We start from the raw sequence: 18634 nt of genomic DNA, 5'->3' as shown, positions 1-18634 counted from the left end.
TGACTTATTGAGAGTTTGCTCTTTCACCCTCATCCCTCAAGTAACCAAACCTTCCATTTTCACTGCACATTTACTAAGCACCAAGAGAAAGTGCCATAACATGCGGATATCCATAGTGCTGCTGAGCAAATCCCAATTGATCCCTAAGGTTCTCGTTTACCTCACAGCTCCAGTTCCAGTTTTTACTGCTTTATTTAAGTCTCCAATTTCATTCTGTACCTTTCCCTCGGATTTCTTCTAAGTGCAGATAGTAAGGGCATATCATTGTTCAGCTTCCTCCTTCCACCTTAAAATAACACTTTACCTACAAGAATGCAGTTATTTTTTATCTCAGAGAGGAAGATATGCCTTCGCTACCCACAGCCAAGTTATGCAATCACAAAAGCAAATTTTCAGTTATTTCATGTTAGAAAAGTTTTAGAAATATAGTGTGTAGAAAGATATATTTATAAGGAAACATTAAAGATGGAGTTACTCAAAGTGACAAAAGGAAAAGATGCATAATTTTCACACAGACTGAGAACCACTATTAAATAAGTGAGTATACTTTCTAACTTTCTATGCAAACATATTCTCAAATGAGCACAATGTTTAAATCCTACATTGTATTCTCCTTTCTTTGCCTAAACCTTTGTGTAGAGATCTTTTAATATTACCATATGAACTTGCACAATGCCACTGCACTCTTGTGTGGCTTTACCCTGTGAAATTCATCAGTACCCTCTGGTAAAACTCAAGGAATCTGGACTCTGACCCCATTCTCACTCCACTTCCTTCAGGATTTTGTTACTCATGTATTCTCCTTGCCTCTTGTACCTTGTTGTACCCTTTCCAGGGGTTTCTTTCCCCTAGCCCACAAACATGCCTGCGTCTCTTCTCTGCTATACTCTTTGAACATGCAAAATAGAAAAAAATCTTCTTTTTTTTCTATTTTGCATGTCAGGAGAAAACGATTACTGATAGAAAGGTCCATTGATTAGCAAATGCTTACATTGCTTTCTTTTCATCAGGTACTAGCACATATCTCTTCTAAAGCAAAAACTGTTTCACACATAAACACAAACTGTAAAAATAGTCCACTTTCGCTGTATCTGCTCTTTCATTTCTCAGGATTTCCTGTCTTCAGTCATTTGGCATGATCCTTCCATCTAGTTGTTGAACTGCTTCTTCTCCACCCTCTCCCCTCTTGTTAAATCTGTGCTTCTAGAGTTACCAACCCCCAAGTGAAGTCTCCAAATGGCTTCTATACACAAAAGCTTCCTGAAAAATACAATTCTGTAGAGCAAACTATGGAATACTCTAAACAGAACTCATATTTAAGTGAGGCAAGCACTTATAGTCCTGGACTGAGAAAAATATTTCAAGTTATACGTATTGTTGGAAAGCATATAAAAACAGAAAAATTTGAGCAGAAAATGCTCTATTTAGTTAACTGTAAGCAACAATAGTTAAAAATGCTTTACATTGCTTTCTTACCTGTATACCCTGTATCTACAGCTCTGAGGCTATTTATGTTTTAATATTGCAGTGTATGGTACAAAAATTGGAATGAAAAATAATGTAAATGATATAAAAAAGTAATATCTATAAAAAAAGAAGAATCTTATTTTTGATTAACTGTCTGCCATTATAGATTTACTGTTAAAAAATCAAATGACTTGTAAAACAGTTTGGAAGATTATTTGTCAACCAATGAACCTTTCTATCAGTAATCGTTTTCTCCTGACATGTAACCTTAACATTTCTTTATTTTAATATGCTATTGCCAGTTTTGACATGTTTTGATAAAAACCCTTCTACCTACTTATATTTCTGAATATTCTATTACACTTTTGACCAGTGGCCAAGTTATGGACTATTAATTCTCAATCTAAATCTATTTCTCATTTGGGAATATGTATATTAGAAACCTTCAGATTAAGACCAAGGTCCTTAATATATATGTATTCATACATAATATACACATACATATATACATACCTATACATGTATAAATTTATAATTTAATATGTATAATTTTAGTATAAATTATATTAAATAAAAATAAGCCACAGTCTTTGCTACAGCAGATATGTAGAAGATAGATGTGTATATTGATGACTCATGGCTACTGGGGAAATAAACTGATGGATGTTCCCAGAATAAGATAGATATATTGACTCTTGGGGTTGGTAAGATGATATATACAATTTCAGTGTTTATCAAAAGAGGACATTGGTGTCAAAGTTAAAAAAAAAGCAAAAACATGGAGTGTCTTTATCTAGGTTTTACTTACCTGACATCATCAGTCCTGACTACCTCCCCATCTTTTCCCCCTCCTTCAGTATTTCTAGCTAAGATATTTTTCTCAAGAGGAGCAACTTATGATAGCTGAATGCATTGGTCCATATATATTAGATGAATAAATGAAGGCATGAATGAAGTAATATACTATCTGGCACCTATTCCCCCTTGTGAGGACCCTTTAAACAGTGCTAAAGGAACTGAACTAACTTTGATCATTACCCATGTACATTCTCTGCACTCTGCTAGTGCTTACTTTTGTCTAATAATCTTGTGAAGTAGGTATCACCATCTCCATTTTAAAGATGCAGAAACTAGACTCAAATTTAAGAAATTTATTCAATGTCACACACCTAACAATGTCAAAACCAGCACTCAAATTCAGGCCTAAGTGGCCCCAATACATGCTTGTCCACTAAATGGAACAAAATCATTAGAAATATTTAAAACTTGTAAATCCCTTAGAACTAGATCTGGCACATGGCTTGTTAAATAAACCAAATTTACAAATACTAAAAAAAAAAAAAAGAAATATTTAAAATACTTTCTTGTACTGGCAGAAGAGGTTTATATCCTTTCCCAAAACAGAAAAAGGTTCTTTATTATTTTATTATTATTCTGATATCAAATTACCTAGAATTCAGAAGAAGCAACATGCTATAATAGAAAGAAAATAGTATTGGATTCTAACAAAGCTCGAGTTGAACCTGAAATCCAATATGAACTCGCTTTATGTCTTTAGATAAATCATTTCACTCTTCTCAGCCTCAGTGTATTTTTGCATTTGTTTTTCATATACATAAAGACATAAATTCCCTCTTTGTTGAATAGGGAATTATAAGAAGCCTAGATCATTGTTTAACATAGAATAAAAATATTAGTTCCCTTGAGAATATTTTTAGTAATTTACTAGGGACTGTATAATTTTTTAAAGAAGTCCACTTATTAGAAAGTTTGAATAAGTAAATAATTTTACTATTATTAATTAAAATGAATAATTTGCCTGTTAAAAATAAGTAATTTTCTTTGAATTCTTACAGTAGCAATCAGTGTAACTAAAATCTCATAATAATGAACATTTCCATTGTTATTAAATGATACAACCATCTTAATGACTCTAAAATATTCCAAAATTCAGACATATGTACCACAGTATTTTTAACCATTCTCTGTTATATGAATGTTTGTTTTCAGTTCTGTGTAGTTTTTTTTTTTTTCAGATACTAAAGTAGTCCTGAATTTATTAGTCATGTGTGATTTAGTTTGCGCATGACTTAGATTGAAGAAAATGTGTCCTTATGAGCTTTTCTCAGTGAAGAGCAGTAAACAGGGGAATTGGTTCATTTTGTTACATGGTTCTATTTCTTTTTTTTATTAGTGCATTCCACCAAGCGACCAGCACACTGGTTTCATTCAAGAGGTTCGTAGCATAGAAATTAACTAGTGAGATCGAAATAAACACAAAGACTTAATTACCTTTTTCTATGACCAGGTCCCAGACGGCTCTCACCTGGAACCACCCGGTGGGGCAGCAAGGCTTACTCAGGACTTGCAGGAGAGAGAGAGAGAGAGAGAGAGAGAGAGAGAGAGAGAGAGAGAGAGAGAGAGAGAGAGCACGAGGGAGTGGCCTTTTATTGGGGAACAAGAAATTCAGGGGAAAATTCCATCCAATGAAGGTCGAGGGGGGCAGCATTTCATGGTCAGGGTCAGTGATTGATCTCAGGGTCAATGGTCAGTCACACCCTCACACGGACAGGCTCACGCACCTGGAGAGGGTGGGGATTAGCTCCAACACAGTTTTACCAGAATGCCTCACACCCAATCAGGGAGGTGCCCAATCACGTGTGAGAATGACTTCCCACAGTGCATTATAATCATATACAATATTAGGGTTTATTTGGATATAATCATACAAGCATGGAATATAATTTGATCATTAGAAAAATTCTGTTGCAACAAACTTTGAACACAAGCCTTTGCACACATTGCTGATTATTTATTTAGGATAAATCCCTAGAATTGCATTGCTAAAAACAGTATTTTAAAGAAAAATTTAATTTCTGAAAATCCAAGAAATTCTTTGTCAGTAGAACTTCATATAAATATATGTGATCATGATATCACCACATATTTTCCTCTCATTTTTATTTAAATCCCATTTGGGGAAAAACTTTTAATGAAAGCTGAGCTTTCCTGGGGACATTATATTTATAATATTCGTGACCATCAATTAAGTCATAAAGTGTTTTTCTTTTTTGCTGATTCTTTTCCTGAGAGGAAATGCTGAGTAATACATGAGGCAAGAAGTACCATTTGGATAGACAAATGTTGTTTCTTGGAAAGAGTCAAGGAATGTGGAGGATTGGTAACCAGGAGAAAGAATGGCCCAATCCAACCATATTCATCAGTCATGGAATATGCACACTGTAAGGACACAGTAGCCCACTCAGAACTCTGTACAGATGCTACTGTTACCATTAAGACACCTCTAAGTTTCCATTGAATGGTCAAAGGTCAACATTGGGTTAACTAGCCATGATTTTCAGGATCTAATAGTGTCAGCCAGAGGTCTGCCTGTCCACATGGAGAGATGGCTGCTCAGAAGAGAGAGGAGCTGAGATCTGCCCATGAAGTTGGCAGGCTCTAGGGAGATTGTTAGAGGTCTGGAATGATTCATCCATGGAGAGCAGCAGGCAGCAATTTCACTGCCACTTTTGTTTTCTGTCCTCCATTCCATTGAATGTTGCTAGCTGGTAGGAAAACCAAAGAGAGAACAATATGAGGAGGTGGGAAAGCACTTCAAATAATTCTCTCAACTGAATTCAGATGAACCTCTTCTAAAGAATTGTGGTGACTGGCCAGACTGAGCTGGCAGACTGGCTTGAATAGGACTACAAAAGTTTGCAGGAAATTTTGGGACCAGAAATACAGGGCAAGTTACATTCTGTTTATATCTACCTCTCTCTATTGTGGATTTCCTCATCCATCCATTATTTTCCTTAGAGTGGGTTTGGGGTAAGAAGAATGTATATTAGGGAATGCCAGAGCTACCACATTCTTCATATTGTAGTCAATTGTCAGATCAAAACTACTACTTCAAAGATTTGTTTATTCACAGAATAATTTTTAAAATTGCAACAGTGATCTACTTCCCCTGCTAACATTTCTTTAAAGCATTACTTTTTTCTCTGTTGCAAGAGAAAAAAAAGAATGTTTTGATATCATCCAAATTAACCTTTCTATAGATGCCTGAGTCTCTTCTGCCCTGAGACAAGCCTTGAGTGAAGGACACTCCATTCCTTCAAAAGCAAACATCCCCAAATTGGACAGTTCATTCTTCAGCTGAGCTGAATATGTGAGCTTTCCTTTTTTTTTTTTTTAAATTTTTATAGCCACACAGAACAAAATGGCTTTTGCTTTTAAATTACATTTCTCAATATTATGAAAAAGGCCCTAATACCCCCCCCCAAATATCTACAGATTCAAAGCAATCCTTATCAAAATTTCATTTTCATTTGTCACAGATATAGAAAAACAATTCTAGAATTCACAAGGAACCACACAAAAGTGCAAATAGCTAGAGAAGTCAGTAAGAAAAAGAACAAAGCTAAAGGCATCATACCACCAGATTTCAAACTATACTGCACAGCCATGGTAATTAAACAGCATGGTACTGGCATAAAAATAGACATATCAACCAATAGAACAAATAGAACAGAAAAAGGATTATACATTTATAATCAACAGAACTTTAACAAAGGCACCAATAATGGGGGGGGGATAATTCTTCAGCAAATAGTATTATGAAAACAAGATATCCATATGCAATCAAATGGAAATGAACCCTTATGTCACACCACATACAAAAATACACTCAAAGTGGATTAAAGACTTAAACATAAGCCCTGAAATGGTAAACCTACAGGAAGAAAACCTGTAGGAAATATGTTGGTTTGGGAAAATATTTTTTTATTTGCCCCATAAATACAGGCAACGAAAGCAATATAGACAAATGGGATTGTATAAAAATTAAAAACCTATTCATATCAAAGGAGAAATTTAACAATGGGCAGACAAACTATGAAGCAGGAGAAAGTGTAAGCCATACATCTGATGAGAGATTAATATCCAAATAATAGAAAATGCAAATTAAAACCATAGTGAACTCTCACTTCATACGTTAGAATGGCTTTTAACAAAAACGACAAATAATAAGTACTGGTGAGGATGTGGAGGAAAGGGAACCCTGAACTTTAACAAAGGAAGGAAAGGGAACAGAACTTTAACAAAGGCACCGATAATGTGTGTGTGGGGGGGGATAATTCTTCAGCAAATAGTATTATGAAAAAATATGGTGAGAATGTAAACTAGTATAACCATTATGGAAAACAGTATCCAGGTTCCTCAAAAAACTAAAACTAGACCTACCATATTATCCAGAAATCCCCTTTCCTATTTACCCAAAAGTCTTGAAATTAACATGTTGAAGGCATATCTCTACCCTATGTCATTGCATTTCTGTTCACAAAAACCAGGTTGTGGAATCAAACTAAGTTTCCATCATGGGATGAATGAATAAAGAAAATTTGGTATGAAATGGAATAGAAGTTAATATTTTAAAATGTAATGGAATAGAAGTTAATATTTTAAAATGTAGAGATCGGGGCTTGAAATATATAGATCAGGGTTAGATCTCTTGCCTAATATACACTAAGCTTTGGGTTCTATGCCCAGCACTACAAAAAAAAAAAAAAAAAAGAAAAAGAAAAGGAAAGAGTGAAGAGATCCTATCATTTGGGACAGCATGGATAGAAATAGAGAATATTATGCTAAGTGAAATAAGCTCAGAAAAATTGTACAGTATGGTGGGTAAAGCTCATAATTGCATCCTATATATTTCCATTTTCCTGAAAGTAAACTTCTCATGTTTTCTTCAGAGGAAAATATTAAATATTTGAAGGTATGGTTTAATTCATTCTTTCCAAATCATATTAAAAATTATATCACCAGTTCTATCCCATTATTACAACTTGTCAATCTGTAAGAAAAAATTAAATTTAAAAAACACTACCTGGAGTCCATGCCATCTGGACTGTAGCTTAGAAAATGTAAAGAATTAGGCTAACCAATGGGAGATAAGAAGTTTCTGGTAGAGAAATCAGCATGAGTTTTCTCTCATCCTGGCCAAGAGAAGAGGTGTAGTGTGTTTCCTGCAGGTAAGAGCTGGTAGTTTGGTTCAGTGTTCCCAAGGGCTAAAATATGAAGCTGAAAATAAAGCGAACAAGGCTAAGAACTAGATTGTAAATATCTTTCTCAAATGTTGAAGTTTTGCTTGCTTTCTCCAAACATTGATAATATTAGGAGAAAGCATCTGGGTATCTTCCAATCTCTGCTTCCTTTCTTCTTTCCATACCCCCATTAACCAAGAAATTATAATCCCTGAGATATTAGCTCTAATAAGAGCAATGTGCTTCAGTTGATGTTCTTGGAACTAGATACAAATTACTTTGAAGAAAACCATCTTCCCATCCTTTTGTGCGCCAGACCCCTGGATCATAGAGAAACTGTCTTATCTGTCACTTATGTGCTGTCTCTCTCCATGGCTACATACTTGACAAAGCAGTCAAGGTTACTTAGTATAAAATGTATTCATCACCAGATGCCAGACTATCACTACTTTTTCTGCTGTGCCTGAAAATCCATGATAGCAGAAGTCATCTGCTCTTAATCTTCAGTAGCCTTAGATTAGGGTCAGTCACATAGGAGATCCTCCACTCACAATGACACAGTCACTGGGTTTTAATAGATACTTACCACAGCAAATGGATTCTCATATGCTCTGTTCTTTTGATCTTATGATTAAGATTTATCCCTTCTACATCTCCTCCTGGCCTTCTTTGTTTCCACTGTCTATTTCTTGGACCTAACATACCCTTTCTCTCTCCCTGTTGGTGTTCTCCCCTCTGTCACTAAGTCATATTTGGTCCTCCTCTTAGCTACTCCTACACTCATACTTTCCCTTCACATGTCTCATAAACTGACACCATCACTGCTTTAGCTCCAGAGCTTATCTAATGCCAGGCACAGAGATGTTGTTAAATATTTTAAAAACTAATGAATACTCTATTGCTATTAAGTAACATCTCTGTTCAATGAACATGGAATTTTTAAAGAACAAGCAGAATTAGAGAAGATGTCAGAAATATAAAGAGTGAGGATCTAAGTTGCTCTGGCTGGGTTATTATTTTCAACCTTTCAACATAAATATACAATTGTGCAATAACCTTCTGGAATTCAGTTTTCCTAATTCAGTCAAGAAAAAATGCTAAATATTACCTTGACATTTGCAGTGATATAACTATCTAGTTATAGCTGACTTTATCTTGACATTGAACTTTTCTAACTAATTGAGTGTTCTAATTAATTACTCAGGATTAACCATTAAATTCTTAGTCTTCATTTCTTTTTACCCAAGAGTGGAACTTAATCAATGTAGTAAGCTATATTTATTATAAGAATATATGGAGTAATTAAATATCAAGTGACAGGAGACCAGTTAAATAAATGATGGCATAGGAACTTAATAAAATATTATTTAGCCATTTAAAATAGAAAATTTAAAGACTGGCTAACAATACAGAAGGGTCTTAAAATGTAATATGAATTGGAAAAATTTCAGAACACAATTAGAGAAACATAATGTAACCATGGAGATAGGTATTCAAAGAGAACACGAAAGAAATATGTTAAGTAAGATGGGATGTGAATTTTGAGGAGACATTTAATTATGCCTTACATACAAATTTTAGAAGGTTTTATGTGTGTTGGATGTTAGTTCCTCAATCTATAGAAGTATGGAAGTTTTATTAAATGTAAACTCTTGAAATTTACACTTTGTAGCATTATTGCATGCCTTGTCTATTACTACTACAAATTGAAACCTGTTTGTGGTTGAAAATATTTCACATGTATTTTGACAAGAAGGGAGTCCTGCCTTCTGAAGTCCAACCATATTACATAGGAAAACATTTATTTAATGGATAATGCACATCAGGAAAAAAAACTAGACGTAACACAACAAAAACATCCACATTTCACTATTCTATCAGATATTTTCATATAGTCTATTTCTTTCCATTATTTCTCATATGAATACATAATTTTACAACTGATACTCTAAAAACTCTAGGACTTTTTATAACACACAATTTATAAGCCTTTATTTCCCCATTCATAATGATCATTTTAATTTTTGTATAAGGGAAACTTTTTTAAAAAATAAAAATGCAATGCCCCTTGAATTCTTGCAATGCCCCTTGAATTCTTGCAATGCAGTAACAAATGAGTATTTTTCCTGACCTTCCTTTGTCAGCTGACTATGCACTTTATGGTTTTGCATACAAAAGTGCCTGTCACCTGATTTCCATTTAAAGAGTAACATGATAACAGAGAGTTCAAGGGGCTAGGTGTTAGATAACACCCACATCACTTAATGTCTGCTTATTGTTTCTACAGGGGAATTCTGGACTGGGATTCAGTATTGCTGGAGGGACAGATAATCCCCACATTGGAGATGACCCTGGCATATTTATTACGAAGATTATACCCGGAGGTGCTGCAGCAGAGGATGGCAGACTCAGGTAAAGATCTGAAACATTAGAATTATTTGGAAGTTGATCTGATGCTTCAATGAGACACACTTGTACCTTTGGAGAATAATAATTCTACAAAACTCTTATATGTGAGAGGGAAGGTTGTCAAAGCAAGCTTTCTGTAATGACTTTGCAGATCTCTTCCCACTTACTGATTTTTGAGTAGTGGAGTGTGGTAGAGTACTTGGTAATTGCCAACACCTGCGAGGCTTCTTTTCCTGAGCACTGGAAAAGAAGAAAAAGACAATGAAAGAAACGCTTTGCAGTAGGGGAAAGAATACGTAACTCTGAGTACAACAAAGACAAATAGGGACTTATAACCAAGAAGGGGATGGGGACTAGTGGATAGAAAATTGAAAAGAGAAAACATCAGGGATAAGGGGGATTCTGGCTAAGGGAATTTGACAGGATTCTTGTTGAAGGCAGGCCAGAGTGATAAGATATTGACGGTGGAGGATGAGGATATTCATCAGTTACCAAGAGTGAGGGACTTTTGCTAAACTAATTCAACAGGATTCTAAAACTGGAATAAGGAGGTCAAAGACCAAGCCCAAAGTTGAGGCCTAGTGGAGAAGAAGGCTCAGAAGAACCTTACTCGAATTTGATCAAGGAGAGTCTTTGTCAGATGGCGCAAGCAATCCTATAGAGTAGAATGGCTCTGGCTTGCATGGAATTACACAGGAAGGTGACACAGGAATGGCACCAATGTAAACTTCATATCCCTTCCTTCTTCTGCTTTGCATTAAGCATGAATGATAAGCCTGTTTGCTGTTTTCTTAGGAATCCTCCAAAGACACTTGTTCCCTGTCTAGTTGTTCTGATGCAGTGATTAGTTTTGACAGCTTCATCTTGCAGTTTGTACAGGACAAATTACATTTTGTTTTTCAAGTATACCTGTATTTCCTATCAACAAAAAGAAATACTTCCATAAGGAAATCCATTCTATTTGACAATAGAATTTCCAAGTCAAATTGACAAAGTTATTTTCGGAGTAAGGAAATATCCAGGTTGAAGAGTGAGAGGTTTCAAACAAATGCTGTGATCCAGGCACAATGGCACTCACCTATAATCCCAGAGACTCAGGAGGCTGAGGCAGGAAGATTTCAAAGTGTGAGGTCAGCCTGAGCAACTTAGTGAGACTATCTCAAAATAAAAGGGCTGAGGATGTGGTTCAGTGGTAAAGCACCCTGGTTTCTTTTTTTTTTTTTTTTTTTTCATTTTTTTAAAGAGAGAGAGAGAATTTTTTTAATATTTATTTTTTAGTTATTGGCGGACCCAACATCTTTGTTTGTATGTGGTGCTGAGGATGGAACCTGGGCCGCACGCATGCCAGGCAAGTGCGCTACCACTTGAACCACATCCCCAGCCCACCACCCTGGTTTCAATCCTGAGTACCACACCAAAGAAAGAGAAAAGGGGAGGTGAGAGGGAGAGTGGGAGAGTGAGAGAGAGCGAGAGAGAGCGAGAGAAAGAAAGGAAGGAAGGGAGGGAGGGAGGGAGGGAGGAAGGAAGGAAGGAAGGAAGGAAGGAAGGAAGGAAGGAAGGAAGGAAGGAAGGAAGGAAGGAAGGAAGGAAGAAAGAAAAGAGGAAGGGAAGGACTGCAGGTAGGCAGGCGGGTGGGCAGCCTGGGTGGCTGTATAATTCCACAAGTCAAACACAGAAGGAACTGAGTTTGTTATACTCAACTCTGCAGTAGATCTATTTTAAAAGTTTAGCAATAGAATCACCATGGAATAATGAAGAAATCAGTGGGCCACAATCATCAGTTGAACCCTTTACCTGGTCCTTTCATAGGACCTTCTCTATGAAAAATGCTGCCTCTCAGCTTGAGATAGAACAGACTATGTCACATGCCTGCTCTTCAATTAAGAATGAAAAGTGACACCTCTGAGAGTGCCACCATTCTTTGTCTGCAAGCATTGGAGGCAATCTCATGTCTACAGAGATAAAGAGAATTCTGGTCTTCTGAAAGCTCCGTATTAGTTGTAAAGATGAAAATTATAAAGAGAGGCAACATTGATTGAGCTTTTATTATGTGTGAGGCATTGGTATTTTTCTACTGAGCCACAGTTTCCTTTATTCTGATTATTTATTGGTCCTTGCTCTGCTTCCTGGATCCAAGATTAGGAAAGTGTGTGTGAACAATACCTTCCAGGGTTTTACAATAAACAACCTGTAGATTTCTTTACAGTGGTCCTAACTGGAGCAGCAAAATACATCTGTGCCCCAATCTACTGGCCTCTTTCCTAAGGGAAAATACTTACTGGGGCCTCCACTCATTCTGATGGATCCTTGCTACCCTGCTGAGATTCTTCCCCACTTAAGGCTACCTGCTTTGCATTTGAATGGCTTGGGGACATCTGAGATTTCAAGAATAACAATTGAAAGTCTTTCAGTATAACATTAAATACAGATTTTTAGATTTAAAATATAGTACAAGATCCACATTTTTCCCCCTTTGGTACTAGGGATTGACCCCCCAGGGATGCTTAACCACTGACCTCCATCCCCAGTCCTTTTAAAAATATTTATTTAGAGACAGGGTCTCCTTGTTACTTAGTACCAAGTTGCTGAGACTGGCTTTGAACTCCCAATCCTCCTGCCTTAGCTTCCCAAGCCACTTGGATTTCAGGCATATGCCAGCACACCTGGCTAAGGTCCACATTTTACATAGAGGGACGCTGAGACTCAGAAGAGTGACAACCTGAGGAATAAAACATTTTAGGGATCTGTTTTAATTAGAATTCAATTGACTCAAATATGAACATTGTAAATGACTGTTATGAAATAGTCACCCTTGAGCCCCAACTAAGCCTATCTAACTTTTCTCAGTGTAACAAGAACAGTGTTTGAGGCTGGACCAACAAGCTTTGAAGAGTATTTTTTTTTTTTTAATTTCACTGTTAGTTCTAAAAGAAGAACATTACAATAAATTCTAAAAAATATATAATTGCTAATGTCTATATACTAACATAATTGACCTTGGGTAAGTTAAACTCTTTTACTTGCCATTTTTTATGTAAAATGGTGATAGTAATGACTACTTCAATATTCTGAGAATTCAGTGAGATTCCCCTAAGTCTTTAGCTATGCCAGGCACATTGTGGGTGCTCATTAAATTTTACCAACATTAAACCATCCTTTTTCTCCTCTAACCTCTGTGCCTCTCAGTAGTATTTCCTCTCCTCTACCCTATTTCTTTCTCCTTATTTCTATTCCCTTTTCTCTCATCCCTTTTACATTTTCTTCAGTTTCCTTTCACCCTCTATATCCTTCCCTTAAGCTTCTTGTTTCTATTTTTTCCTATCCCTGTTTCTCTAGGTCATACTCTGACATGAAATTAAAGGCCACTTAAAAAGTGGACCTAGGTGTTGTTTCAAGTTGCTAAATTTGTGATCTTCTAGGTAGCAATGGAAAATGTGTACACACACACACACACACACACACATATCATTCTAGGAATCCTGGGAACATTATATAAAACTTTCCTGCGGATGCTAAATTATGCCCAAAATAAAGTGAGAGTGTAGGCTTTCAGTACAGGTAAAGTGAGAAGTAACTTTTTCTGTAAATAGAACAGACTTCTAACTGAGCTGCGGTCTCAGTGGTTGTCCCAGAAAAGAGATGTGGGGGGAAAAAAGAACATAATATTTGGAGCCAGAGGAACTGGGTTCCAGGTTGTACTTCCTAGCTTTGTGACTTTGGGGTTCTTTTTAAGCTCTCTGTTCTTCAGTTGTCTCATTGGTACACTGCATGTATCTCAGGAAGCCTAATGGCAAGATTAAATAAAGGAAAGGTAGGAAGGAGCTAAGTAAAATGTGAAGTCCTCAAAATCATTGTTATCTGCAGAGCCAGACATTTAGCAGAATGCTGAACCTGAGCCACAAGTCTGTGGCAGCCAAGAGTGACAACTGTGGTAGGCAGAATTCTAAGATGACCCCCAATAACCACATCCTTGTCTAATTCCTTACTTCCACCAATAATGCTAGAGATGGCCTGTTTTATACTTGGTTATCAGTACTTTTTTGTGCTTGCACATATATCATTTGAGGCTATTTTCCAAGGGGAAAAATAAAGGTATATTTCTTTGCTTTCCTTTGCATTTATTTGATTAACAGTTAGATGAAATTTTCAATAAATATTACCAGTCATTTATTTTTTGCCTTCTAGAATTTGAGAGCATGACATATCTTTGAAAATAAGAACGTTTTGGAAAGAACATTAGGTTTTTCTTTCAGAGAAAAATAGGTATACTTCCATGCTTTGAAGAATGATTTTTATTTCTATACTTGTATCGGAATCATAAAAATGCCCTCTGTGCAGCTTGAAGTCCCTAGATTGCCAGGGACCAATATTGATATGTCATCCTGGGGAAGAGCTATCACATGACATCCTCCACTTGGTAATGCAGCAATGACATTTTACAGAACAGTGCATTTATTAAACCCATCCACAGCACAAAAGCAAAGTGTAGAAGCAGGCAGAAAGGATGGCTGCTTGCCAGTTTCCTGACAAGTGACACAATTTAATCTCCTAGCCCTGAACACAATCATTTCTACGCCTAGACAGGATGAAAGAAAAGGTTTGTTTTTTTTTTTCCTTTAACTTCATTACTTCATTTATTAGTTCCCTGTTTATAGCTAAGGTTAGTTCTGCCTTTATAAAAGCTAAAATAACACACATTCATTTCAAACCAGAATAATATTAACTATCCTGAATTTTGACTATAATGATAAGTTGAAAATTCACCTATCACTGTTTCAAGAATGCATCCCAGTATACAAGCCACAATATTGAATTTCTGAGTCTCCTTTGGTATTGTATTCATTTATTATTTCATTAATGTGTGTCCATGAATTCACTAGTGATTTAAAAATAAAAATATGAGAAAAAGGAAGGAAAAACAGATCAAAAGACACAAAGACGGAAATAGGAGGAAAATTTGGTAATCATCAGCACGTGAAGGCATATAATTCAGAAATGGAAAAAACCCCATAAATTTAATGTTAATTTCTGTACAAATAAGAAGGAAGCCCCATGCAGAAGAGGAGAACAATTTCCAAACATCACAGTATGAAACTTACACCCAAGAGCCCCTTTTCTGATGGTTTAAGGAAAAAGAAGATTTTCAATAAGTGAAATAGCATAAGAGATTAATAAATTCTTGGAGTACTTCTCCATGTTGAACTTTTCTCTTTACTCAGCCTGAGTCCAACCTTTGCTTCCATCATCATACTCTTCTCTCACTCTAGTTCCTCCTTCTTATAAAGTCTTCTGTGATTACACGCACTCACTCAGATAATCTGGAATAACCTCCCCATCTCAAGATCCTTAATTAAATTACATCTGTAGAGACTCTTTTCCATATAAAGTAACACCTTCAAAGGCTCCAGGGCTTAGAACATGGATTTCTTATGGCAGGGAGGGTATGGAGGAGGTGCTATTCATCTTACCCAGATTTCAATATTTATTTCTTCAAAGAAAACATATGAATGGCCAATGGGTATATAAAAGGATGCTCAACATCATTATTCATAAAAGAACTTCAAATCAAAACTAAATTGAGATACCACTTTATACCTACCAGGACAGCTAAAATCAAAATGGTGGACAAGAACAAATGTTGACAAGGATGTAGAGAAATTAGAACCCTCAACACTGCTGATGGTTCTGTAAAAAGGTGCAGCCACTTGGGAAAGCAGTCTGGATGATCATCAGACAGTTATAAATAACTGCCACATGAGGAACAATTCTACTTCTAGTTATATACTTAATAGAACTGAAAATATATGTCCATACAAAAACTTGTACATTCATGTTCATAGCAGCATTTATTATTCTAGCCAACAAGAATGGAAGGAAACTATCCAAATGTCCATCAAGGGATGAATCAATAGATAAATTGTGGTATATCTGTACCATTAAATATTATTTATCAATAAGAAATGGAGATCAGTAGCATAGAGGAAAGGGACTGGGTAGGAAAAGGAGAGGAGGGAGGGAAGTGCAGGCTAATATAATCTGATTATGTTAGCCAAATTATATTGTCATACTTTGTGCAAGTACAAATATGTGATAACAATCCCCACCATTATGTACAACTGTAATGCACCAATAAAAATGTGGGTAAAAAAGGAACAATGTATTTATATATCCTAAAACATTGATAAACCTTGAAAATATTATTCTAAATTAAACCATATGCAAAAAGTCACATATGTGGAACTATTTTATTTCTATGGAGTATCTCAAATAGAGAAATGCATATAGGTAGAAAGTAGATTAGTTATTGCCAGAGGCTGGAAATGGATATGAGATTTCTCTGGGGAAGTTATGAAAATGTTCTACAATTGGATAGTACTGATTACTTTTTATACTGAAAAAAATAAACAAAAATTTAAAACCCGCTGAAATGTGTTATTTTTAAAGTATGTGAATTATATCACACTAATGCTGTTATTTCAAAATACCCTGCCATTCATTTCTGGCATAATATATTTCTATTCACAAATCTGAGGGATTTTCCCCTTAGTTTCAGAAAGCTCCCAGTGTCTTTATATTATTGTGCATTTAAAGATATAGTTCAGTGAAGTTCCAAAATCTATTCACTAAGTAGAGAAAATTCTTTGTTTGGGCTTCATGTCTATATGGTATAATTAACTTTTAAGAAGGCAAATATTATACCATGCTCCCATTTCCTAAGCTTACTAACAGATATTTGACCTTGTGTTCTGGCTGCTCAAATATCAATAATGTATAAAAAATTCTTGAAAAGCAGCATTTCTATTTTCAATGGCTGAAAATAAATTACTGAATTACTTTAAAATTTAGAAGGATTAATTCAGACTGTATTTTGTGGTTCAGTTATCCAATTACACGCCATAAAGAAGAGACTGGCATATTGATTCCTCACAGAGGAACAATAGAATTGTTAAGACATAGATGTGATGGTTCATATTCCCTAAGATTGGTTCCATGAAGCCCGAAAAATTCTGATCCAATTCTAGCTCCTGTTTTGTGCACAGGGAGCAATTTCTGGCATTGTTAGCAGGTGTAGATCTAAATTTCCAGCTCAGATAGAAAGGTAACAAGAAGCACTGCACTGCTCTAGTGAAAGCAAAAGACCTGGAGACTCCTGCCACTAACTATCTGTGAGATATTGGGAAGGTCACAGAACTTTCTCAAACTTAGCATCTTTCTCCATACAATGAACATTGTCCCAGAATCTTCAGGAATTTTTAGCTTTAAAATTATATCCTAATCATCTGATGATTATCACCAACCTGAGAAGTTCAGAATGCTATTATCATGGCCAAGCAATCAATTCTTCATTTTGACTGACTCTATAGTTCAGAGAAGATCCACTCCTCACTACATTCGTATCTCGAAGACCTGATTGCATCCTTAAATACTGATAAGATGTTTGCTTTTATTTATTTCTAACAGTCTCCTAAGAAGAAGTGTTGTCATTGGAATGTTCTGAGACTACATTTGATATTGATTATAGCAAACAGTTGTGTGTGATCTAGACCATAACAAAATGATAGGGGAAAGTAGAAAAATATACTCAAATTATCTCCTGATTTCTAATTCAAAGGTAGCCTAGCTATTTTTAAGAATTCATTTTTCTGAGCAGTTTCAAATTATATCATTATTTAGAAAGGTCTAATAATGTGGGAAGCCTGTGCAGCATCACATCCTACAATTTAGCTTAATAGATTCCAAAATCATAAAGATGTTAGAGGTACTGTCAAAAAAGAAAGAAAAAGAAAAGCAGGTCTGGGCAGTAGTTAAACTGGTGAAAACAGATTTTATTTAGGGACTATCACAGTAGGGAAAATGAGACCTCAACATAGAAATGGACTCAGTTCTAAATAAAACAAGCAGAAGTGGGGATTTAAAAGACTAAGAGCAGGGTAAATTTCAGTAGATGGAAAATTACTAAGAGGAAACATCAGGGCCAAGGGGAGATTGCTTCTAAATTGACCTAATGGGATTATTGCTAAAAGCAGGCAAGGATGATCATATACAAAGAGTAAGGGATTATCTCTAAACAAATTTAGCAGGATTCTTGCTAAAAAACTGAGCACTGCAGGATTGGCAGGAGGGACAACTAAGGTCAAAGCCTGGTTAGGAAGGGACTTAGAGGAGCCTGACTAAATGTTGGTTAACAAAAGTCTTTATCACTCAATATTGAGCTCATGCAGTGGTAAGCACCAAGCTCACCTTAGACATTGGCAGAAACTGGCAACAGCAGAAAGAAATCTCCCATACCATTTTCTGAGTGACTTCGAGTCAGACAATATTTGCTCACAAGACAGTACCCTCCACCCTTGCCCACTCCCATCCTCACCCCCACCCCAGAAAAACACATTCTATTTTAGTTTCCCAGAGGAAGCTGAGGTTGGAAAGCCAAGTTAGAAATTAGATCAATTAGAAATTAGGTTCTTCAGAGTTCCATACCAGGGAATTTCAGCAGTTTAGAGCTCCTCCCTGTATGTTGAGCTACCTAGCCCTCGCAGCCTCCTACAACATGAGGGATCCTGAGTGTATGCCTAGGACACTTGAATTTGCACACTCAATCTCCATCTAATACTTCTGCAAATAGTTGCCGTTTGACCACCTTGGAGCCTAGGATTCTGCATAAAGCCTGTACCTTTAACTCTTGGGAACATGAACTTGGGAAAGAGGTATAAATA

General features: G+C 36.0%; 1 protein-coding gene across 25 annotated transcripts in view; it reads left to right on the top strand.

The window, feature by feature from the left end:
- Dlg2 (discs large MAGUK scaffold protein 2) overlaps positions 1 to 18634 on the top strand; it is a 1969681-nt gene that overhangs the window by 1396601 nt on the left and 554446 nt on the right. For all 25 annotated transcript variants that reach the window (XM_021725176.3, XM_078046781.1, XM_040285028.2 and 22 more), the window contains one exon: positions 9799 to 9923. In XM_021725176.3, coding sequence (XP_021580851.2) covers positions 9799 to 9923 — 125 coding nt within the window. The remainder of the gene's footprint in view (positions 1 to 9798; positions 9924 to 18634) is intronic.

Source organism: Ictidomys tridecemlineatus, chromosome 4, assembly GCF_052094955.1.
Source record: "Ictidomys tridecemlineatus isolate mIctTri1 chromosome 4, mIctTri1.hap1, whole genome shotgun sequence".
Classification (NCBI taxonomy): Eukaryota; Metazoa; Chordata; class Mammalia; order Rodentia; family Sciuridae; genus Ictidomys; species Ictidomys tridecemlineatus.
Note: the sequence above shows the minus strand (reverse complement) of the source record. Positions and strands in the feature narration are given on the sequence as shown.